This window comes from Theropithecus gelada, chromosome 4 (genome assembly GCF_003255815.1).
Source record: "Theropithecus gelada isolate Dixy chromosome 4, Tgel_1.0, whole genome shotgun sequence".
In the NCBI taxonomy this organism is placed as follows: domain Eukaryota; kingdom Metazoa; phylum Chordata; class Mammalia; order Primates; family Cercopithecidae; genus Theropithecus; species Theropithecus gelada.
The window spans coordinates 154,084,197-154,110,694 of NC_037671.1; the positions used below are offsets into that span (position 1 = coordinate 154,084,197).

Below are 26,498 nucleotides of genomic sequence, written 5' to 3' on the forward strand. Positions count from 1 at the left end.
AGTAGTAAGAGGATGAATTACTTTTTTAAAAAATATATTTTATTTCTGGGTCCCTCTTCTGAGACGCAGCCTTGTCATTCTGGTAGAAGATTGAAGAGGCTTACTTTTTTTCTTAACTGAGTCACCGAATCCTAACTAATTTGGAGTCTACTGACATGCTAGCAGTATTCCAGAAAAAGCTCTCTCCTGTGAGGCAGGATGCTGGGCCACTGTCCTATCACAGGCTCCAGCACGATTCACCCTGCTTGGTGACACACCGGCTGTGTGACTTACCCGAAGGTGCACCTCTCTATTTTATGGCACCAGTTTGAGAAATGAAAATTACCTGTGTGGAAAGCACAGTAAGTATTTGAGAAATATTTCAAGAAGAGTTATATGGCACAATCAGTAGTACCTTTAGCTATTCGTTTCTTTTAGTGATGTTTAAAACCAGAAGTCATCATTCTTGGGCACCCCTACAAGTGCCTGGAGCTTATGTATAGTCAGTATTGAAATTCTAAGTGGTCCTTTTTGGATTTTCATTTTATGTGCCACGCTTAACTAAAGGCTTGTTTAAAAGTTACTGGATAAAATAGATAAACTAATTGAATTAATATGAATAAGGCATAGATTATTTATGGTTGCTTAAATTACCATGGTTGCTGCCCAAACGGCTGAAAGTCACGTGGAGTGTTTGTTAAGCCAACAGGTTTCATGGGCTCACAGCCAGAGAGTCTGTGTAGGCTGGTCTGGGGTGTGGCCCCATGTCTGTATTCTAACACTCTCCCTGGGCTAATCTGATGCCTATACAGGTTGAAGAAAACTGGCGCATTAATCTCTTTCGTAGAATAGTAAGCTGCATTTTAAATAAATAACTCTCTTATGGCTGTGCCCACAATGAAGGTAATATAATTAAGACCCAACTCAAAAACTGTCTATTTATTTTAAGGTGGTATGTAATTTTCTTTTTAAAAATTTTATCAAGCCTCTAATTCATTCAGGAAACATGCTAGACTCCAAAATTGATTGTGTCAATGATGAGGCCCCTCAGAGCAGCAGCCTCGGTGTGACCTAGAAACTTCTCAAAAAGACGAATTCTCGGACCCCATCCCCAAATGATCAACTCAGAAACTCTGAGAATGGGGCCCAGAAATCTGTGTTTTAAAAATCCCTCCAGTGACTCAGATGCAGCCTCAAGGTTGAGAACCACTGGTATAAACAATAAAACACCATCTCTGATTACTTCAAGTAACTTGTATTTAGTGGGAGGTACACATAAGCAAACCACTCCATACAGTACCATAATTGTCACAGGGGTAAGCAAAGGAGGGAGTCTAAGTCAGCCCTGAGTTTGGGAAGATCTTTGTAGAGGCCCTGACACTTGTGCTAGATCCTAAAGGGTAAGCACTGGGCCACAGAAGAAGAAAGAGAAGAACATTCCAGAAGCTGGGAAAAACATATACAAAGGCATGGAGGAAAGAAAAGGACATTTTGGGGGAAAGTTCAGTGGTTTGACAGGCTTGGAAAGAAGCGTGTGAACGACTGAAGGGATAGAAAGACAGAGAAGATAGGCAGAGTGCAGACCTTCAGTTCTAAGAGAATCACATTGTGAGACTAATCTAAGTAATTGGTTTTTATCCTGACAGCTATAGGAAGCAATTGAAATATTGCAGTCATGGGTTAAAATAAAATGTTGCAGAATTTGAGTGGTTCACTTAAACTGAAGAAATGGTTTTGTATTGGAAAATAGTGTGATATTAGGCTAGAAAAGTAGGCTGAGACAATATTTATCTAAATGTCTGTCAGGTACCTACCATATCAAGGTACTGTCGGTAACCAGGGTGTTTGAGGTTGAATAGAAATGATTCCTGGCCTCAAAAAACTTATAATCTTCTGAAAAATTCAGACATGTTAACCTTTCACTCTACGTAATACTATGATAATATTGACTGGGAGATTCAGCAAAAGTTTCACAAATATGACAGCATCATAGCAGAAGTGGAGAGGAATTGGAAGAAAGACAGAGCAGCAGGAACCCCAGACAGAGCTTTGGAAGTGTAAGGTGATCTTAGGATGTTTTCAGTATAGCAGAAAAACTTTCAAAAGCTACGTAAAAGTCTGTAGCAGAAAAGTCTCTGGAATTTGGAACCAGATCATAAAAGGCTACTCGATGGTGACGGAGTTGGAAGGGCATTTCCAGCAATGGAGAGAGGGCTAAGGGAACTGGGGACCTCATGGGCAAGAGAGAAGACGAATAATTCAGGGAAGCAAAAGAATATGTATTGAACAGTCTATCCCCAAATCTACCATTATAACCTTGCCAAAGAAGGCAGTGTGGATCGAGTAAAGAGTAAGTTGCTATATAAAGATTACACAGGCCAGCCTGGGCACCATGGCGACACCGTATCTCTATAGAAAAATGCAAAAATTAGTCAGGCATAGTGGTGCATGCCTGTGGTCCCAGCTACTTGGAGGCTGAGGTGGGAGGATTGCTTGAGCCCAGTAGTTTGAGCCTGCAGTGAGCTGTGATCATGCCACTGAACTCCAGCCTGGATGACAGTGAGACCCTGTCTCAAAAAAAAAAAAAAAAAAAAAAAGAAAGAAAGAAAAGAAAACAAGAATAGACAGTAAGAGAGCTTTTGCAGGTTCCTGAAGAATCTACCACACCAACACACCACAAAAAAAAGAAAGAAAGAAAGAAAAAGAAAGTGTTCAATTTGCAAAGCTCTGGAATAAATTAAGATATAATTGATTACAAGTTAAAAGTAGAAATATAATCAACCTTCATATCCAAACAGAATCATTGAGCAATTATACTTATGCCATACTTTTTGTAAAATAATTCTCCCTATACGTAGGCCTTCCTTCTGTTTCTTAAATACTCTAAGTTTTCTATATTAGGTATTTTATATGCTATATCATTTTCTATCTGTCCCTCTCTTTGTTTTTATTGTACTCATCTAATCTTTCTTTAAGAATATATTATACATTAATTTACTCATTCATTTTATCTCTCCTCCAGACAAGCCCTGAGGAACACGTGTTCTTCCTCACTTCATCCCCAAATCCTAGAACAGTATCTAGCAAAGACAAAACAGATTTTTCTTCAGTAAATAAAGTGCCATAAAACAAACCCAAATACTCTATACTTTTATCAATATTTGTGAGCTCCAAATTTCCATCTTTCCTTGGTTCAAAGCTGGAACCCATCAGTATCTAATCTGAAAATAAGACACCTCCAAAATTTCTTTAACCTCATCCCAACACTTTGGGATGCCAAGACGGGTGGATGACGAGGTCAGGAGATTGAGACCATCCTGGCTAACATGGTGAAATCCCATCTCTACTGAAAATACCAAAAAAAAAAAAAAAAAAAAAAAATTAGCCGGGTGTGGTGGCAGGTGCCTGTAGTGAGGCAGGAGAATGGCATGAACCTGAGAAGAGGGAGGCGGAACTTGCAGTGAGCCGAGATCACGCCACTGCATTCCAGCGTGGGCGACAGAGCAAGACCCTGTCTCAAAAAAAAAAAAAAAAAAATTTATTTAACCTCTTGATCATCATTTCTGATTGAGTATGATAGAAGCACATTTTGATCTTTGCATGACAATTGACTCCCTAAAGTGACTCAATTAGAGCTTTTACAAAAGATTCTAAGTCACTACTTTATTGAAATCAAAATATATATAGCTCTTCAATTAACATGTGTGGAAATATTCTCCCTGTTTCCAGTGGCACAGCATTTTAAATTACCTCGATCCATTAATTTGAACAAGCCACGTTGTAAAATATTCTTGTGTTTCTGTACATGCTATACTTTAACTCAGTTCATACAAAAGCTAAGGGCTAAAATTGGCAGTTGTGTAAAAGAATGTTAGACCCTTGGAAGATCAGATATGTCTTGTAATCAGGGACATTGTAATCAGGGACATTGGGACTGTTCCTACATTTGTTTTCTGTGAAGAGTGAATGACATATCACTACTTCCCCTGAATTAGTGATGGGAGTAGCTGAATGAGCCAAGTGTCACCAACACAAGTCCCAGGAATTGACTCCATTTTCTTTCTTTTTTTTTCTTTTTTTTTTTTTTTTTGTAGACAGAGTTTTGCTCTTGTCACCCAGGCTGGATTGCAATGGTGTGAGCTCAGCTCACTTTAACCTCCGCCTCCCAGGTCAAGCAATTCTGCCTCAGCCTCCCGAGTAGCTGGGACTACAGGCATGCACCACCACAGCCAGCTAATTTGGTATTTTTAGTGGAGACAAGGTTTCACCATGTTGGCCAGGCTGGTCTCAGACTCCTGACCTCAGGTGATCCGCCTGCCTCGGCCTTCCACAGTGCTGAGATAACAGGCATAAGCCACCATGCCTGACCCATTTTCATTTATTTACTAAAAACATCTATTGAGGAAACTCATCTAGGTACTAGAGATAGTGGTACATAAGACTGTCTTTATGGAATTTGTGTTACAGTGCAGGCGACAGTCACTAAACCAATAAACAAGTATAAGATACAAACATAAAGTTTGGATGCATGGGCTGATATACATAAATTGTTTATTGATACATAATACATGGTATATTGCATGATATTGCATAATACATTCAATGTATTGTCCTTCATTAACAATGTATAGTTCAACAGGCTGTGCCTTTCTGCTAGTCCCCGTACATGTATCTGTGATGCTTTGGTATTTCTGATTTTTATTACATAATCTTTGTTTTTAGCAACTCCTGGCAAAAGTAATCAAGATGAATCAATCTATATAAAAAAGAAAATAATATTATCTATGTTTCTATAGCTTTTGACCACTCTAAAGAATACAATTCAGATAAATGAGTTCTAAGAACAAAATAAGGTAATTATAATAATTAAAATTACAGTGTTACTGTGTGCCAGGCAGTGTTTTAAGCTAATTCTTCTCTAATTTTACAATGTCTATCAATCTCATGGGGTTCTTGTTAAAATTCAGATTCTAAGTCAGTAGTTCCTAAGAACGGATTGAGATTATGCATTTCTGATGAGCTTCCAGGTGACGCTGATGCTGCTGGTGAATGGGCTGCACATTGAGTAGGGAGGGACTAAACATTTTATATGAAGCTAAATTACTTCCTTAAGGTTTCATAGCTTAGGAGTGAGCAGAGCTGGGATCCCAAACCGGGAGGGCTGTCACTTGGATGTAGCTTTTAATCACTGTGCCGTAGTATATGGAGAATGATTGAGACAAGGATGGGTGCTATTTTAGATAGGTAATCAGAGGAGTGGCTGTTACCAAAATGGAGGGAGGAGGAAACAAGCCAAAGAGCAGGAAGAGCACATAGCAGGAAGATCTGCAAGTGCAAAGGCTTAGAGGCAGGAACTAGATGTATGTACCTGGCAACATACTGATTTGGTTGGTGAAGGTGAGGAAAGAAGGGTATGAAATTAGCACTAGCCCAGTGCAAATTTTAAAAGTGTGATTTCTATAATAGAAGAGATAGTATTTTCATAGTCCAGGACCCAGGATCTATCATTAAGTAGACAGGGGTTTAAATCTTAACCACACTGTACTATTTTACCTTAAGGAAATCATTTAATGTCTTAGTTCATTTAAGCTGCTATAGCAAGAGACCAAATACTGAGTGACTTATATGCAATCAAAATTCATTTCCTATGGTTCTGGAGGCTGGGAAATCCAAGATCAAAGTGTTGGCAGATTTGATGTGTGATGAGGGACCACTTTCTGGTTCATAGACAACATTTTCACTGTGTCCTCACATGGTGAAAGGATGAACAAGCTCCTTCAGGTCTCGTTTATAAGGACAGTAATCCTATTTATGAAGTCTCTGCTTCATGACCCGGTCACCTCCAAGGGTACCACTTCCTAATCCTATCACCTTGAGGATTAGGATTTCAACATATTAATTATCAGGGGACACAAACATTCAGACCACTGCCCTTTACTTGTTCAATTTTCCACTTATGTAAAAAGTGATCAACATAGGATCCAAAGAGTTGGAATAACAAAATGCTTATAAACTGTCTGGCACATATTGAGATCTAAATGAATTAGCATTACTGTCTATAGAAAAAGCCTATAAGTGGTCAAAGCTTAAAATTACAATTGATGCAGTTAAATCTATAGGTAGAATGGTGATTTCAGGAATAGGAATGAATCAAAAGTATAAAGAATAAAATAAGTAAAAAAATGCCCCAGATGGAGAAATAGCAATATTTGTCTCTCATTAATTTTACTCTTCTAGGCCAGGATTGAGTTTCGTGTAATTTCGAGACAAGCTATATGTTCCAAAGAAAAATTATAATCTATTCTCCCATGAAACAGTCCATTAGGTTGATTCTTCCATGTGATAGTTTCTCTATTTCTTAAAAAGTACTTTCCCTAAGTTTCCTTCAAAATCTCACTTCAAATTTCACAGAACTCCCATTGAATACATCTGCTTATGTTTATGCTCACAAAGTACTCATTTGTATATAGATTCTAGAATTCAATATGTAGTACCAATGTAACTCTTCAGCACTTACATTTTAGTTAGAAATGGATACTCTATCTTTCTTTTAAAGAAGTTTTAATTCCTCAACTAGTATCGCATAACTTTTCTTCGCTTGGATGACTTTCTCACAATGAGAAGGAGAAATAACCTGTACAAGCCTCTACATAGAAGAACTCTTGAAGGACTGGCTAAGTAGTTTATATTATTCTCATCTAGCCACATTGTCAACATGACGTACCTTTTTTGCCAAGCTTTTATTCAAACAGCTCAGGAAAGTCAGGAATACAGGGGTAGGTAGGATTTTACGAAAACGCAGTTTTGATGTCTTGTTCGTAATGGTCTACAGAAAAAGAAGGAGGCTGTTGAAAGTGGGAAACGACAAATTGAGAACACTTTAAAAGAGGGCAATGACATACTCGATGAAGCCAACCGTCTTGCAGATGAAATCAACTCGATCATAGACGTGAGTATTTGATAGAACTCAAAAGAGAGATGGTAATGAGTAAATGGGAGCCTATGAGAAAGCTCAGTAATATAAGCAAATACTAGTATTTGTTTTCTTGTAGAGATAAAATTATTTTTGCATTATTCTGCTGTGACCATGCCTATCTATTGGTGACAACTGGAATATCACTTTGTTCTCCTAGTGGACATGAGTGTTTGTGTGAGGGTACTCACACATTCACACAAATCTGTTTTTGTCCACGGCGATGAAGGACATTTCTTGTTCCTAGAGCAGCACTTACAATCTGCTTCAATATTTATAAAACATTAGTTAAAAGAGAAATGTAAATTTACAAACAGGCTTTTAACATGTAATGTATAATGCATTACATAGAGTGATATGTGGTCATAGAAATGCAAATGGCCTAAGAGATCCTAATGATATGTGTACCTATGAAGTGGCATTGCTTAAATACATAGGCTTTTCTTGGTATAAGTTGGTTTCTTAAATTTCCTAGTCTATTTCATTAAATAATGACTTTAATTCTCTATTCTTTTTGCTATGTTAGTAAGTTTGAAGTTTCGTTTAAAAACTGAACATTTGGGCCAGGCGCGGTGGCTCACGCCTGTAATCCCAGTACTTTGGGAGGTCGAGGCGGGCGGATTGCCTGAGCTCAGGAGTTCAAAATCAGCCTGGGCAATACGGCAAAACCCCATCTCTACTAAAAATTCAAAAAATTAGCTGGGCGTGGTGGCGGGCGCCTGTAATCCCAGCTACTCAGGAGGCTGAGGCAGGAGAATTGCTTGAACCTGGGAGGCAGAGGTTGCAGTGAGCTGAGATCACACCACTGCACTCCAGCCTGGGCGACAGAGCAAGACTCTGTCTCAATAAATAGATAAACAAACAAACAAACAAACAAACAAACAAACGTGTAGTTATGTCTCATAGAGAAATTAGTAAAAGAGAGGAGGCTTGAATTCACTTGCTTAAAATGCCCTCTTCTCTACAAATCAGTACGTTGAAGACATCCAAACTAAATTGCCACCTATGTCTGAGGAGCTTAACAACAAAATAGATGACCTCTCCCAAGAAATAAAGGACAGGAAGCTTGCCGAAAAGGTGTCCCAGGCTGAGAGCCACGCAGCTCAATTGAATGACTCATCTGCTGTCCTTGATGGGTATGTCATTTGTTGTTGGAAATGTTTGTGTATTTTGATGCTTGTCCAAAGGTTTTGACTAGCATAAATGGTACAGAATCATTTTCAAATCCTGATTTCTGTTAACTATGAACACACTAGCTATATGGCTTTTCTGTGGACAGGCTTAATTAGGAGGTTCTGGGCAAAGCTCTGCTAGAGCAGCATCAAAGTCTAAGTTACAAGTAGATTCAAATATGGCTTAGTAGCAAATGAACATAGCCCTAGGCTACACTTAGAAAAAATTATTTTCTGTTCTTTATTAGAAAGCACAGTGGTTGCCTTATTAGCATTTTAAATAACATATAAAAACACATTCTGTTTCAAATTTCAGTTTTATGTTTCTAATGCAATCAAAACAATTTATTGTTAAAAGGCTGACTTTTGAAAATGTGGTCCCATACATAGCCTTTAAGTCTTTTTTTTTTTTTTTTTTTTTTTTTTTTCTCTTTTAAGCTCCAGGGAGATATTACATTTTCTACTGTAAAATAGCAGCTTATTCTAGCTGGGATTATTACATAGGTCATAGGAGGGAGAGTAAAGAGGAAAGTATATATTTGACTTACAAACAGCCTTCTGTGTGTAACTGATATGCTTCTCCCACAATTTTGAGATTGTCATAATTAATAGAGGTGCTATTAGCCCCAAGAATAATTTACCCAAATAAATCTACGTCACATGCAAGGCTTTTTTCTCATACTTAATACTTACTGTTACAAAGAAAAAATACTAATGTTTGAAGACCTTGGAAAATGTATGCATTATCATTTTATTTTATGTCAAACTTTTGCCACTTTATAATGAAGGGTGAGTGGTAGATGAAACACAAAGCTAGATATCATCAGATCCAAGTTCTAAGTCCTTTCTTGGGGACATAGTGGTCATCTGGCCTGAAACAGGCCATTTACTCTTCTGAAATTCATTTAGTCTCCTCTGGGAAGTGCAGCTATCCCAAAAAGATTTTGTGAAATTAATCCCAGTAGAAGAAGTGCTCTGAATCTCACAGCATGCTTAACAAACAAGGAACTGTCTCATATCACACACCTGCTACAGCATATTGTTGCAGAGACTTTTGGAGGATGCAATGGGTATTTAAGATATGTTGGTAGTATTTCATAGCTGAATTATTTAGAAATATAAGTTTAGGTTGTAGAAAACTACAAGACAATATAATAAGGAGATACTTCACTGTAATTTGGAATTGTCCTAGATATATTGGCCATGATCATTTGGAAGCCAGATTTCTTAATAATTGGGATGTTCTTCACTTAAGTACCATTGAGTGCCCTGACATTCTTTTTTTTGAATCATCCCACCAGAATCCTTGATGAGGCTAAAAACATCTCCTTCAATGCCACTGCAGCCTTCAAAGCTTACAGCAATATTAAGGACTATATTGATGAAGCTGAGAAAGTTGCCAAAGAAGCCAAAGATCTTGCACACGAAGCTACGAAACTGGTAAGAAACAAATAGCACATGTGCTGGGACTGGAAGTCAACCTTTTTGAATTTTTCAAATGTAAGTCAGTCTGGAAAATCCCAGTAAATTGGCATATTTGTTTTGGGTTATTTTTGAAGACCTCTTTTAAAATTTACCTAAAATAAATTCTCAGTACGCTAAAATTATAGTAGAACTCTTTTGTCAGTCACCCACTACTACTGTTAAGGTCTTAACATTATCACAGACACCAAGCAAGTTTGTGCTACCAACTCACAAAATAAAACAGGCAAAGAGAACACTCTGGATAGGGAATTTTATCACCATTATCTCAAATGTCATTAGTAAAAAAAAAAAAAACCATTGCATATAATCACACACAAGTTGGTTACATATGAAGTTTGGCTATAAAATGCACTTTTTATAAAACATACTGGATTGTATGCTTTTAAGCAATTTATGCCATTTTTATGAATTAATGAATTTTTATGAATTTATGAATTAAAAAGCTCTTAACCTTTGGTTACAGTCATTGTTCATAATACATTTGGAACAAATATTTTAGAGTTTGGGCATTCCAAGTTCTATCATATTATTTGAACGCCTTCAATGGTGACAAATCTTTATTCTTTACATGTAAAGCAACATTTTGTAAATAAGTTGTGTGATAGTAAGTTGGTAGTACTATTTCAGCTTTTAAAAAATCTCATAGGAATCTTCCTGAATAAAATGTTTAGAACCATCATTTATTTATTTTGCTTCACATAGAACCTACCAAACACATGAGAATTTTTTTGGGGGGAAACCTGATTGGACATCTGACTGTGAGTGAAATACACATAAGCAATGGTGTTAAAGAAACCGATCGGCCGGGCGCGGTGGCTCAAGCCTGTAATCCCAGCACTTTGGGAGGCCGAGGCGGGTGGATCACAAGGTCAGGAGATCGAGACTATCCTGGCTAACATGGTGAAACCCCGTCTCTACTAAAAATACAAAAAACTAGCCGGGCGCGGTAGCGGGCGCCTGTAGTCTCAGCTACTTGGGAGGCTGAGGCGGGAGAATGGCGTGAAACCGGGGGGCGGAGCTTGCAGTGAGCCGAGATCGCGCCACTGCACTCCAGCCTGGGAGACACAGTGAGACTCCGTCTCAAAAAAAAAATAAATAAATAAAAATAAATAAAAATAAAAAGAAACCGATCAATATTTTCTTTGCTTCGGTGTTGGGCAAAAATGCTTTCTAGGATTTCAGGGATATTAGAGATACCACAGTCTTAGCAGGTTCATTTTGTGGTCATAATGAAACATCACATTCTATGAGCAATTAGTACTGTTTTTGGTTTCTCTTGAATGAGCGAGCTCTACTGACGCCATATGTTCTGTTTACTTCTTATTCAAAGCAGTGGCATGATCATTGCAGAAGCGTTTCTATGTTCAGTTATCCTTTCAAAATGAATCTACTTTTCAAATCTAAACTAAATTTTTGTTCATCTTCTGATAGATAATTTTCTATTTTAAAGACCCTAATTTCCAAGTTCACCATTTTCATTTCACCTCTTTTATTGTATGATTATTTTCAGCGCCTAAAATGGTGCCCAGCAAATAGTAGGCACTTATGAATGAATGAGTGAATTTTTTCATTATAATTGACACCTTTTATGCCTATTCATAATCTTTTATATCAATAAAAATTTGCTATAGTAATTGCTTCATCCTTATAAATTTATTGTAACATTTTATGCTAAGGAGTTGTTTAATTTTACCCTAATTTAATACCTTTAGGAAAAATCATTTTTTGCCAATATGAAGTGTGCACTTACTTCTTACCACCCACGCTTATGCATGGTAGGCTAACCAACCTCAAACAGAGAGTGATGGTGAGTCGTAATGCATTATATCATGTCCGCGGTTATCATTATTCCTTCTCTCTTTCCACAATCATTTAAAAATAATTAAATGCCTGAAAAATTACAAAATAAGTGCTATAGAGAATCACTGATTCATTAAATGACTATCAGAAAATAAAAAGATGATCTGTCCTAGAAATTTTGTTGGAATGTTTTTCATAAGCAGAATAAATAAAATTTTAGTTTTAATAGATCAGTATAATATAGTTCTATTTTGCTGGAAAAGAAATATATTTGAAAAACATTAAGTTGAGTAATTATCTAGATAAGACTAACATCCCATAAATATAAGATCTGATATGTAAGCTATAGATCAACAGAGAAGAATGAGATTAAGTGTATTATTAAGTTTAAAAGAGTTCAAAGCATAACAATATAGAAGAGTCCTCTACCCATTTGAGTCTAGCCCTATAAAGAAGGAAGAATGTTTTCAATAACTTAAAAAGAAAAACAAAGAAACAAATTATACATTTGCAGAAGAAAAGGAAAAGGTCAAGTAAAAAAGCAAGCAATGACCGCTATGAAGAAAATGGAGGTCAGATAATTTGAGAAGAAAAAAAGCATTGAAACTACCATAAGAAAAGAAACAAAGAAATGATAGAAATAACATCCAAGCGTAATTAAGACAATACTTTAAAATCAACTTTGATTTTTTTAAAATTTACTTGTCTTCCTATATATAAACACACATAGACAATCAAGAATCACATTAAAAGGAAAATATGAGAGAGAAGGAAGTGGATCCTTTATAAGCAGGAGACAGCTAATATGATTTGTTTGTAGTGCAGTATTATTTTGTAAAGAGTAATAGCTACTTGTCTTGCATAAATAATTTATTTAAATATCAGAATGAAATATTATTTTAAGAACTTAGACATCATGAAATAACAAATACTATTTTTCTATTGGTGTTGGGCGAGGAAAGTACTATAAAGCATTTGTTTTCCTACATATAATCTCCAAGAAAATATCTCATTTTGTACTTCTCTAGAGGGTGCAAGGAAAAGAAGAAAGGAGATATGTCACTCATAAAATGGAATCAAAATGGAATATGGACATCCAGTAATTTTTTCTAATCTTAGTGGCTTTGATCCTATAAGACTCTAAAATAACAGAGAATTAGATGTTTTTAAAACATTTCCAGGTCATAGATAAACTCAAAGCCTACATTATCTACCAGATCAGATTTTTAAAATTGATGAATGTATTAGGGTTCTCTAGAAGGACAGAATTAATAGGATAGATGTGTATATAGAGGGGAGTTTATTAAGGAATATTGACTCACACCATCACAAGATGAAGTCCCACAATAGGCCGTCTGCAAGCTAAGGAGCAGAGAAGCCAGTCCGAGTCCCAAAACCTCAAAAGTAGAGAAGCTGACAGTGCAGCCTTCAGTCTGTGGCTGAAGGCCTGAGAGCCCCTGGCAAACCACTGGTGTAAGTCCAGGAGTCCAAAAGTGGAAGAACTTGGAGTGTGATGTTTGAGGGCGGGAAGCACCCAGCACAGGCAAAAGATGAAGGCTGGAAGAGTCGGAAGATCTGCTCTTTCCACTTTCTCCTGCCTGCTTTTATTCTAGCCACACTGGCAGCTGATTAGATGGTGCCCACACACATTGAGGGTGGGTCTGCCTTTTCCAGTCCAGTAACTCAAATTTTAATCTCCTTCGGCAACACTCTCACAGAGACACCCAGGAACAATACTTTGCATCCTTCAATCCAATCAAGCTGATACTCAATATTAATCATCACAAGTCCACCCCTTGTCAACTTGAAACCATACACATCTCCTGAAATCATACATAATCTCCAAATAAAGATAATAATAATGTCATAATTATACCTAACAATACAGCTATCCCTTGTACATTCGGAAGCACACTACTCCTTAACCTAAATGCTATTACATAAAGTTAACAACACTTAAATGCTGATATGAAGTCAATAAATTTTATGTCACATGATAAAGGAAAAAGAAAGCAAATGAAGATATTTTCCTAGTACAAGTGTATACATGCACAAACATATTCTTAGCGGAATAAGGAGGAAAGATTCATGACAATTACAGTCTTCATTTCTGCTACTGGCCACGTGGTCACAGCTGGTATTGATGACTACCTTCTTCTACTACCCATTATGTATTCCCTTTGCCTTCTGCAAGCACTCAGCGGGTCATGGTTTTTTACCTGGTTGTGTGACCCAAACCTTTATTCTGGAAGGGTCTGTGCCATTTGTAGTCCTGTCTAGATTGGGTTGTTGTAGTTTCCCATTGACCTTAATCACAGGGGATGGTAATATTAAGAGATGACCTATGGGATCTCTTGTATTCCACGCATGCTCTTCCTTACCTCTATTGTGGAATAGTAGACTGATTTCACCTTGATATTCTGGGTCAATTACCAACCAAAACTGTAACTCCCTTCTTAGCCTGTTGACTTGGAGGTAGGAAGGTCCCAATTGGCCAAGTGGCAATCTTAACTTCCAGTTTAATGGAATCATTGTTGTATCTCTTGGTGACAGCATTCTTCCCTCTGGAACTAAGGTATCTAGGCCAGCAGAACATAATGTTGTGGGAACAGGAAGCAAAAATTTTGTTAGTGGGCCACTTGGGGTGATGGTGAGTGGTGCCACTTCCACTTCCACTCCTTCATTCCAGGACCCATGAACCCTGGCTGTGGAAGAAACAGTACCATATTTTGGACACTGATTCAAGGCAGACACAGCCTTCTGCAGAACTTTACCCTAGTCCGGCAAAGTATTGTCACCTAGTTGGCATTGTAATTATGACTTCAAAAGGCCATTCCACCATTCTGTCAATACAGCTGCTTCAGAAAGATGGGAAACATGGCAAGACCAGTGAATCCATGAGCGTGAGCCCAATGCTGCGCTTCTTTAGCTGTAAAGTGAGTGCCTTGGTCAGAGGCAATGCTGTGTGGAATACCATTACAGTGCATAAGGCATTCTGTGAGTTCATGGATGGTACTCTTGGCAGAAACATTGGGTGTAGGATGGGCAAACCCATGTCCAGAATAAGTGTCTGTTCCAGTGAGGACAAACCTCTGCCTTTCCATGATGGAAGAGGTCCGATAAAATCAACCTGCTACCAAGTAGCTGGCTGATCACCCTGAGGAATGATGCCAGATGGAGGGCTCAGTGTTGGTCTCTGCTGCTGGCAAATTGGGCACTCAGCTTTGGCTACAGCCAGGTCAGTCCATGTTGCTGAGCCTGTGCATAACCTCCATTCCTGCCACCATAGCCACTTTGTTCATGAGCCCATTGAGCGATGACAGGGTGGCTGGGGAAAGAGGCTGAGTGGTGTCCACAGAAAGAGTCATCCTATCCACTTGATTATTAAAATCCTCCTCAGCTGAGGTCACCCATTGGTGAGCACTCACATAGGATATAAATATCTTCACAGTTTTTGGCCACTCAGAGAGGTCCATCCACTTAACACTTCCCCAGATTTCTTTGCCACCAATGTTCTAATCATGCTTCTTCCAAGTCCCTGACCATCCAGCCAAACCATTGGCTACAGCACACAAAATAGTATATAATTACACATATTGCCATTTCTCCTTGCAAGCAAAGTACACAACCAGATGCACTACTCAAAGTTCTGCCCACTGGAAATACTTCCGTTTGCCACTATCCTTCAGGGATGTCCTAGAAAGGGGCTGTAGTGCTGCAGCTGTCCACTTTTGGGTGCTACCGGCATATCTTGCAGAATCATCTGTGAACCAGGCCCCAGTCTTCTCTTCCTCTGTCAACTGATCATGGGGAACTCCCCATGAAGCCATCATTGCAGGCTCGGAGAGAGAAGGCAGGGTGGCCGGAAGGGAGGCCATGGGCAATTGAGCCACTTTCTCACGCAACTTACTTGTGCCTTTAGGACCTGCTTGAGCCTGATCATGTATATACCACTTACATTCAACAATGGAGGGCTGCTGTGTATGCCCAACTTTATGGCTAGATGGGTCAGAAAGCACCCAGTTCATGAAAGGCAGTTTAGGTTGCAGAGTGGCTTGATGATGTACAGTCAAACGTTCAGTTTCTGCCAAAGCCCAGTAACAGGCCAAGAGCTATCTCTCAAATGGAGAGTAGTTATCTGCAGAAGATTGCAGGGTCTTGCTCCAAAATCCTAGAGACCTCCACTGTGATTCACCTATGGGAACCTGCCAAAGGCTTCAAACAGCATCCCTTTCTGCCCCTGACACCTCAAACACCATTAGATCTGCTGGGTCATATGACCCAAGCGGCAGAGCAGTTTGCACAGCAGCCTGGACCTGTTGCAGAGCCCACTCAAAATTGGCAGCCTTTCAGGTCACTCAATAAGTGGGCACTGTAACACACCCAGGAACAATGCTTTGCATCCTTCAATCCAATCAAGTTGACTCTTAATATTAATCATCACAGTGAATGAATAGATTTTCTGTGATGTTGGCTCCTTGGAATGACCGCCAGAGGTAATAAGCACACTCTCAGTGGTACTAGGATACGAGGTCCTCCTGTGCCCATTTCCACTGGAAATGTCTTAGATGCTGTGCTTTTCAGTCAGGTATATCCAAACAACAAACAAACGAATAAAATAAGATTAATGTAGAATGAATTCCATAGTTCAGATTCTTAAAGATAGTGGAAAATTATCACATAATCACCACCTGTTTTGAAACATTATCTTCTTTCCTTCCTTTCCTCCCTTTCCTCCCTTTCTCCAAGTCAATGGAATGTCCTAGTTTAACTTTGATGTGGAAAATTTAGGCAGTCCTCAACCTCTCTAGGTATGCCGAATTAAAAAAAAAAAAATGAACCACATTTTTACTTCCCATGGCAAGTGGAGTTCTCCACTTTCTTCTGTGCCTCTTATTCACCTTGCAATCGCTGTCATTTTGTAAAATTTCTCTGTCTCTGTCTCTCTTACATACACATACACTCACAATGTTCTTTAATATCTTCTAATCCTGAATTTCCTTTCTCAATTTGTTTAGTTATATCTTCATTAGAAATGAGTATTAGAAATTGGGAAAAGTTTATACTGGTTGTATTAGGGTTCTCCAAATAAACAGAACTATTAGAAGATGGATAAATAGATACATGGATTGATAAGTGACAGATGGATGAATGGATGGATAGGTAGATAATAGGTTGCTAGATGATAAAGAGAGATAGGTAGATAGATAGATAGATAGATAGATAGATAGATAGATAGATACTAGATAGATTAGATGATAGATGGAAAGAAGAGATTCATTATGAAGAACTGGCTTATGTGATTATGGAGGCTGCAAAGTCCCAGCCGTGAGCTGCAGACCCAGGATATAGTTCACCTCGAGTCCAAAGGCCAGAGAATCAGGAGAGTTGATGGTATAAACCACAGTTCAAGAACTGGAGAGAAAATGAGATGAGATGTCCCAGCTCAATCTATAAGGCAGAAAAAAAGGGAAGGAATTCCTCCTTTCTTTGCTTTTTGTTCTGTTCAGGCCCTTAAGAGATTGGGTGATGCACAACCACCATATTGAGGAGGGCAATCTCTTTTACTCTCATCCAGAAACACCCTCACAGACACACCCAGAAATAACGTTTACTCTAGGTGCCCATGGCCAGTCAAGTTGACACATACAGTTTACAATCACACTGGCCTTCAACTCCAGCGCACAATGTGGTCTTCCTCTTTATTCTCCAAATTCCAGTTCTCTCACTTACTACAATTATCCATATTTCTTGGAAACAATCATTCTAAAAAACGTTGACCAGGCCTTTTGTAGGCATTTCTAGGAAAAATAATATAAAATATGGAAGAAAGTGAGGGGAGTTTAGATATAATGCATTTTTTTCATAGAAAAATGATAGTGGGAAGGTTAGTAAAGAACTGTGCTGTGTAAGCAAGATGTAAGCTTTAGACAAGGTGAAGAAAAGGGGAGAAGCCTGGAAAAAATAATATCATACAGAAGGAGAATATTCTTAAATATATGAACTTCTCTTATAGAAAATTTCCCAGTGTTCATTCTTAATACAAGGAGAGTAAGAACTCCACAGAAACCTCAAAAAGAACTTTTTCTTGCGATGGGGTTAGCTGTCTAAGGAGTAAACAGGACTTTTGAAACTTTACTCTTAAGTGACAGATTAGTGAGGAGGAAACACGCTGATAAACACTGAACTACTACAAATACACTTCATTTGCTATAAATACACTTCATTTGCTATAAATACACTTCATTCACTGAACTATAATAAAATTCACTTCAAAAGGAATGTAAACAAAATGAAAGAACTTGGATATTAAAGGGGTAAAAGTGAACAGAAAGATAGAAACTGTGTACAAATCTAAGTAAGCATTGTGAAAAGCATAATGATAATAATTATTAAACATGTGGAATTAAAAACAAAGCGGAACTAAAACACAAGAGACTAATGACATGGAAAATGGGGCAGGTAGTCATTATTTAATAAACGTTTTTAAGATTCTTGAATTCTGGGGAGGAAAGTAAAAAGCTAATTAACTTTAGTTTTTACTAAGAATATGTATTAAACATTGAAGAAAATTATAGAAAAATAAAATTGACAGTATTTGAGTTCTCCAGAAAAACAGAACAAATTGGAAGTATATATATACACAGATATATATATATGTTTTAAACAATTGGCTTATGAGATTGTGGGGTCTGGCTGCAGGGAATAGTGAATATTACCGTCTTGAATCCAAAGGCAGTTTGGAGGCAGAATTTCTTCTTCTTCAGGGGACCTCAGTAATTCCTCTTAAGGCCTCCAACTGTTGGATGAAGCTCCTCAACATCATGGAGGGTGACCTGCTTTACTCAAAGTCTACTGACTGAAAGGTTAATCACATCTAAAAAATACATTCACAGCAACATCTAGACTGCTGTTTTACCAAAAACCGGGTACGATAGCCTAGCCAAGTGGATATAAATTAACAATCACAAACAGCTAAACATTCCAAACAAGCAGACAGAGAGAGAGAGAGGAAAATAAAGAAGTGTGAAGGGAAGGAGAATTTTCAATCAGTTCTGTAAAAGGCAAAAAAAAAAAAAAAATAGAAAAACAGAAACAAATTGTAAATATAAAACATAATGGAATTAAATCCAAATACAACAATCAGGGTAATTATCACCAGCTGCCTCAAAAAATAACCCCTGAAATCTCACACGATGGACATAAGTCAAGTTTATGTCTCACATCACAACCCAATGTGAGTTATACCACCGTTTACATCTTGTAGTGACACCATACCATGTAGCCTCCAAGGCAGGGAAGAGAAAAAAAGGAGGAGACATGCAAGCCCCTACCATATTGGCTCCTGTGGCCTGGACCACGTCTGGTCTAAGTCATTGACCAGAAGTAGCCATGTGCCCCAAGCTAACTGTAAGGGAGGCCTGGAAAAGTAGGAGGCACATAGGATATTTGCTGAGCACTAACTATCTCTGCTTCAAGTTGTCTTCATAATAAATGCAAACATTAAAATTGACAGGTAACAATGATTTTCATATTGGATTAAAATGTCTGAAACAAAGGCATTCGTCTATATATGACTTACACAAATACCGCAAATCTTAGGGGAACAGAAAGACTGAAAATGAGAGATAAGGAGTTATTAGGGATAAAGAAAGTGATCATGATAGAATAAAAGGAAGAAGGAAGACTAAAAAATTACGAGCCTGCAAGGTCATAATAACAAAACCTATGGATAAATAAAGATAAATATATCAGAATAAGAACATTTTCATATGTATAACAGGGAGTGATTTTACCATATCTCTCTTAAAAATTGATAGATCAAGCAAAGAGACACAGATATTAAAAGTACCTTAAACAAGATGACTTAATGGCCTTATAGAACTCTATATCGACTAGATAATTAATTCTACATGCCCCATTATATGAAGTAACTCATGAAAAAAACAAAGGACCACAACCTAGATCACAAAGCAAGTATCAGCAAATCCTAATGATCCAATAGCATCTAGACTACATTCTCTTATAATAATGCAATACAATTAGAAATTGGTGTAAAACAATTGACAAAATAGTTTTAAAATAAAAAACACTTCAAAGTAATCCATGGTTTGAGAAAACACACAGTTTAAATTTACAAAGTATTTAATAACAGAATGGAAATAAAACTTCACCTCAAAATTTGTGTGTGCAAATAAAGTGCTACCAACAGGAAAATGTAGTTTGGAATGCAGATACTAGGAAAGGATAAGAACTGATACTAATTATCTAAGGTTTCTGCTCAAGGTGTTTAAAAAAGTACACAGAAAGAAATAAAAATAAAAATAAAAGCAGAAATTAATGACCTAAGGAAAAGCATTAGACAGGGTTGACAAAACAGAAAGCTGATTCCTAGAATAAACTAGCAAATAAACAGAAGACAAGAACAATTAAGCAAACAAAGAGAGACAACACAAATGAATAGGATCAAGAATGAAAAGGGGATCATAACTGTAGATGCAGTATAGATTGAAAAATAAAAATTGATATATTGGAGTATATGAGCAACTTTATTCAAACACATTTGAATACTTAGGTGAAGTAAACAATAAGATTAGAGCAAAATTTACTCAAAAAGAAATAGTACACCTGAGAACTATAACCATTAAATAAATTGAATCAGTAGTTAATACAACAAAATAACAATGTGTTCAAAAATGTCAAGGACCCATTATGCAATTTGTTCCAAAGAATAAAAAAAGAAGAAAAATTTCCTCAGCTTATTTTATGAGGTTGATACAATCTTGATGGCAAACCCTACAGAGGACAGTACTACAAAGAAAACTATAGGCCAGTTATTTAACTAGAAAGAGAAGCTATAAATGAAACACTATAAAACTCAATTCAAATGTACATATTTTAAAGATCTATAAATATACAGTAAAACATTAACATTTGCCAGATATGGATGATGGGAACAGAGGTGTCTGTATTAATTTCTAATCGTATCTATATTATTTCCTACTTAAATGTTTTAATTAAAGTGAACCTAAGAGGAGATAGAACATCAGTCCTGAAATAAAATCTGTTCTAAAATAATGAAGAAAATAGGTCTAAAATGAGTCTGGAAATGAAACAACAACCCTCATCCTTTATACCAACAAGAGGTTCTGAATTTCTTTCCTTTTCTAAATTCATGATGCATGCCTGTTTTCATTTCTTTTAAATGATCAGAGGCTGATCATTGCAAGCAACAATCCCCTGACCTAACTTTTCTCTCAACTAAGCTCGCAGCTCCAGGATCAACCATTCCAAATCTTTCAAATAGTTCTTCTTTTACTACATCTCTTAGTAATATTATTGTGCCATCATGTATTTAATTAAGTGGGGCATTATCTGTTTAATTACTGCTATGATAAAGGAGATGTAGTTCACTTAGAGAATATCACATCACATTTTCCCACTCATCAATTTCCCAATATAGGTACATTACTATGTTTAGATTCTTCATTTTTTAACCTAATATACTGAGAGCGTTATTTCCTGTATAAATGGTAGACTCTATGCTCTTTAAGATGAAGCTATTTATGTCCTCATTCTTCCCTTTAGCTTCATTTTTTCCTTCTCCTCTCAGCTTCTACCTCTTTAACTTTGATATTGTGAGAGTCTTTACATTTTATCTATGTCCATAATTGTTCCATAGCAGAATACAGAAGTCCCGTCTCTGAAGCCATTTGATGCCTTAAAGGACTCCCTTTGATTTTTTGTCAGTGGGGCATTTGATGCTTTATTGCCAGTTGCTCTGTGCAGGAGAGAAGGGGTATTCTGTTCCATAAAATAACTTGCAGTGAATTATTCCTTTTTATTCTCACAACTGACTCTCATTCTCTACCTCACCTGTTCTTTTGAAGGCCTGGCCTTCTCCCAGCTTTTTCTACCTCCTTGCTGGCATTTACCCTATAGTGCAAGTTGTGGGTACAATAACTGAAAAAGATTGAGGAGCAGGAACTATCTAAATAAACCATGGTGGCTGAGTGCAGTGACTCATGCCGGTAATCCCAGCAGTTTGGGAGGCTGAGGTGGGAAGATTGCTTGAGCCCAGGAGTTTGAGACCAGCCTGGACAACATGGCAAAACCCTATCTCTACTAAAAATACAAAAATTAGCCAGGCATGGTGGCACATGCCTGTAATCTGAGCTACTCAGGAGGCTGAGGTGGGAGGATCCCCTGAGCCTGGGAGGTCAAGGCTGCGGTGAGCCAAGATCATGCCATTGCACTCCAGCCTGAATGACAGAGCAAGACCTTGTCTCACACAAAAAGAAAATAGAAGGCCCATGGTGGTGTGGCTAGGAAACAGTGCCCACCCTGCCCAAAGGGAAGGTTTCTTCGCTGAATTTATACACTTTCTTTGATCGACTTCTCTTTACTCCATCAGTTTTATTCCCCACCAGTCTCCCTCACACAGTCACTCTATTTTACTTAATCTCTTGGTAGTATTCTCAGAATTCAAATTTTAAATTAATTTATCTATATTTCTGAGGAGCTGTTTGTTTTCCTACTGTATATTTTGCTTTCTCCATGGGAAAGATATGCTTGGGAACCTCATGCAGTCTTGGCAGGAGTTATGTAGCCACTGGGCTAGATATGTCAGAACACACAGCATAGTGAGCCATTCCCTGGCCAGTTCCATCGCCCAGAGCCAGACCCTTTGGGCACTACATAGACTGCTTGTATATGGGAAGCTTGTATATGGGAAGTTCTGACATCACAGGATCCTTGGAGTGTTGCTTCACCAGCTAGAAACCTCTGTGGCCGGTGGCACCTTTGCCTGAGTTTTGCTCAGGTCCACTGGGCTCGTTATGCCCACTCAGCCTGGCAGGCTACACTTGGCTCACACTACCGCTACTGGGCTGGATCCCACGCCTGCCAAGGGTGATTCGGGGCAGAGTGGCGAGGGGTGTGTGAGTGAGCATGGGGTCCAGCCACTGTGCACAGCTAAGCGTGCCAGCTGCAGTGGGCTGCGCAGCTCCAGGTCCTGGCTCCACGCGAGACTGTGGCTGAACCAGACATACTACAAGTGGTTTCCACCACTGGCACCAGGGAATGCAGTGGCACCCAGGAACTTGGAGATGCCAGGAACCACAGAGGCTGAAAGAGGGTCTCACAGGCCTGGCTCAGGGAGCCCTTAGGTCTCAGCTCACCAAAAGGCCACAGCTCTTCTCTCCTACTCATTGCTGTCAACATGGTGAGCTGGGGAAGAGGGTGTGTTTCAGCCCTGTTTGTGTTACAGCTCTTTTCATTTACATCATTTGGGGGGTCCCGAGTTCTTGTCCCACATCCAGGAAGAATGAGGTTTGCAGACAACTGGAGGGTGAGCAAGGTGAAGAGGTGCTTTACTGAGTGACAGTGCAACTCTTAGGAGGCCCGAAATGAGTAGCTCCTTTCCACAGACAGGTAATCCCAGCATCCGTGCAGCACCCTCAACAGAGGGGAGACACACAGTGGGTAGCTCCTGTCCACAGGTAGATCATCCTGTTGTCTGCCCATGTCTGGCTGAGTCCAGGGTTTTTTATGGGCTTCAGAGGGGAGGAAGTATATGCTGATTGGTCCATGGGTGGCCACGAGCTGGCCCAAGAAAGCACCATAAGTTCTCACTCTAGTTTGTGAAACTGTACTTCAGGCAGTCCCTGGCTTGAAGGTGGGGCTTCACCGAAGGCCCACCCCTTTCCACCCAGGAGCCTGTCTACCTCCTGCCACCACCAGCCTTCCATCCACAGCGCCCACTGGCACCCAGGCTGTTTATGCCGAGGGTCACCTTCAGGCCCGTGCAGACCCACCCTCAGCTCCCTCTTGACCTCCTTCCTGTGCTCCTTGGCATCCAAAATCCAGAAGGGGCCAAAGTAGCAGGGGGCTAGAGTGTCAATGCCGCCCTGAGCATATGCACACCTGGCTGGGTTGCAAAAGCCTCAACTTTGCTCCGAAATCAGCATGGGGGCTGGGAACAGGGAGAGTCCAGGCAGAAGGGGCAGGCACTTCTGAGCCTGTAGTGGAAGAGACGTGGCCCGAGAGCACAGGGATGCCAGGGTCCACAGCTGGCTGGATGGCTGCAGCTGCACCCAGGAGGGCAGGGCTCCCCCACCTTCAACTCGGAAGGGGACATAGCTCCCACCTGTTCCTGGCTGCCACCACCTCTGTGGAGCACAAAGCCAGACAGGCTGACACTGCCATTACTGAGACCCTCTTGCTCTCAGAAGAGTTTTCATGGCCGGCTGCCTCTGTTTTCTCTGCTTGGTGACTGTGGTGTTCTGTTTTGTTCCTATTTCCTTTTCTCAGAAAAAAAAAGTCTTTAGAATTAAAATTTCAGCTGACGATAGATCCCCTCTCCCCAGGGAGCAGAAATATGGATATCCCTAAAGATCTTGAGTGTTTCAGTCTTTCACTGTTTTACACTCAATATTCCATGATTTTTATCTAGATATGCCTGGTGGACAATAGGTGATCGTCAAATATAGATTGTCCCTCCCATCTCCAAATTCTAATGCTAGAAATCGGGAATGGCTATGGTAGTCCAGATTTTCAGAATTAATAAGATATTTATATTGCCCTAAGAGATATGGAAGTTGAAAAAAATAAAAAAATTCAAAGTAAAAACAAATAAAATTACTTTCCCTGTTTAGTTTGAGGTCATGTGTAAATATCAGTGAATGTGATGTCATAGAGGATTTTTTTTTTTTTAATCAGAATTAGGTTCGAGTTGTATTATGGAAATTTCTAATCAAATTGAGGGAAGATGCTAGCAGGTCAGAATTTGGGAATTAGATGATCTGGCTTCAAATTCAGTACATATTGTCTATGTAATTAGCTGTGTCACCTAATGTATTAATAATACCTTTTCAAGAAACATTGTGCCATCTGTTCTGATTCCTCCATTGGCTTAATTCCTATAATAAATATAGTTTCCAAAGTTTAGAACTTAATTTTCAGAATTTATTTTAATTGACAGATAAAAGTTGTATATATTTATCATGTACAAAATAATGCTTTGAAATAAGTACACATTGTGGAATGGCTAAATCGCGCTATTTAAAAATATGCACTACTTCACATACTGATCTTTTTTGTGTGTTGAGAACACTTCAAATCTACTCTCTTAGCAAAGCCACGCTGGCTTTTGTGATTTTTGTTTGTTTGTTTGTATATGATACTCTCATTTGGGTCAATAATTTTTTTTAAAGTCTATTGGAAGCAGAGAAGTAAACTTTTTTTTTTTTTTTTTCACTATTCAGGATGTTTTCTTTCTTTTTTTTTTTTAATTTATTTATTGTTATTATACTTTAAGTTGTAGGGTACATGTGCATAACGTGCAGGTTTGTTACATATGTATACTTGTGCCATGTTGCTGTGCTGCACCCATCAACTCGTCATTTACATCAGATATAACTCCCAATGCAATCCCTCCCCCCTCCCCCCTCCCCATGATAGGCCCCAGTGTGTGATGTTCCCCTTCCTGAGTCCAAGTGATCTCATTGTTCAGTTCCCACCTATGAGTGAGAACATGCGGTGTTTGGTTTTCTGTTCTTGTGATAGTTTGCTAAGAATGATGGTTTCCAGCTGCATCCATGTCCCTACAAAGGACACAAACTCATCCTTTTTTATGGCTGCATAGTATTCCATGGTGTATATGTGCCACATTTTCTTAATCCAATCTGTCACTGATAGACATTTGGGTTGATTCCAAGTCTTTGCTATTGTGAATAGTGCTGCAATAAACATACGTGTGCATGTGTCTTTATAGCAGCATAATTTATAATCCTTTGGGTATATACCCAGTAATGGGATGGCTGGGTCGTATGGTACATCTAGTTCTAGATCCTTGAGGAATCGCCATACTGTTTTCCATAATGGTTGAACTAGTTTACAATCCCACCAACAGTGTAAAAGTGTTCCTATTTCTCCACATCCTCTCCAGCACCTGTTGTTTCCTGACTTTTTAATGATCGCCATTCTAACTGGTGTGAGATGGTATCTCATTGTGGTTTTGATTTGCATTTCTCTGATGGCCAGTGATGATGAGCATTTTTTCATGTGTCTGTTGGCTGTATGAATGTCTTCTTTTGAGAAATGTCTGTTCATATCCTTTGCCCACTTTTTGATGGGGTTGTTTGTTTTTTTCTTGTAAATTTGTTTGAGTTCTTTGTAGGTTCTGGATATTAGCCCTTTGTCAGATGAGTAGATTGCAAAAATTTTCTCCCATTCTGTAGGTTGCCTGTTCACTCTGATGGTAGTTTCTTTTGCTGTGCAGAAGCTCTTTAGTTTAATGAGATCCCATTTGTCAATTTTGGCTTTTGCTGCCGTTGCTTTTGGTGTTTTAGACATGAAGTCTTTGCCCATGCCTATGTCCTGAATGGTACTACCTAGATTTTCCTCTAGGATTTTTATGGTATTAGGTCTAACATTTAAGTCTCTAATCCATCTTGAATTAATTTTCGTATAAGGAGTAAGGAAAGGATCCAGTTTCAGCTTTCTACTTATGGCTAGCCAATTTTCCCAGCACCATTTATTAAATAGGGAATCCTTTCCCCATTTCTTGTTTCTCTCAGGTTTGTCAAAGATCAGATGGCTGTAGATGTGTGGTATTATTTCTGAGGACTCTGTTCTGTTCCATTGGTCTATATCTCTGTTTTGGTACCAGTACCATGCTGTTTTGGTTACTGTAGCCTTGTAGTATAGTTTGAAGTCAGGTAGCGTGATGCCTCCAGCTTTGTTCTTTTGACTTAGGATTGTCTTGGAGATGCGGGCTCTTTTTTGGTTCCATATGAACTTTAAAGCAGTTTTTTCCAATTCTGTGAAGAAACTCATTGGTAGCTTGATGGGGATGGCATTGAATCTATAAATTACCTTGGGCAGTATGGCCATTTTCACGGTATTAATTCTTCCTATCCATGAGCATGGTATGTTCTTCCATTTGTTTGTGTCCTCTTTTATTTCACTGAGCAGTGGTTTGTAGTTCTCCTTGAAGAGGTCCTTTACATCCCTTGTAAGTTGGATTCCTAGGTATTTTATTCTCTTTGAAGCAATTGTGAATGGAAGTTCATTCATGATTTGGCTCT

At 38.6% G+C, this 26,498-nt stretch overlaps 1 protein-coding gene across 1 annotated transcript in view; it reads left to right on the forward strand.

Annotated features, from left to right (window-relative positions):
• The window catches only part of LAMA2 (laminin subunit alpha 2), a 601,080-nt gene that overhangs the window by 491,471 nt on the left and 83,111 nt on the right, over positions 1-26,498 (forward strand). The window contains 6 exon segments of the mRNA XM_025382237.1: positions 6,812-6,928; positions 7,925-8,088; positions 9,426-9,564; positions 10,462-10,477; positions 14,733-14,772; positions 19,485-19,508. Of these exon segments, the coding sequence (XP_025238022.1) occupies positions 6,812-6,928; positions 7,925-8,088; positions 9,426-9,564; positions 10,462-10,477; positions 14,733-14,772; positions 19,485-19,508 (500 nt within the window).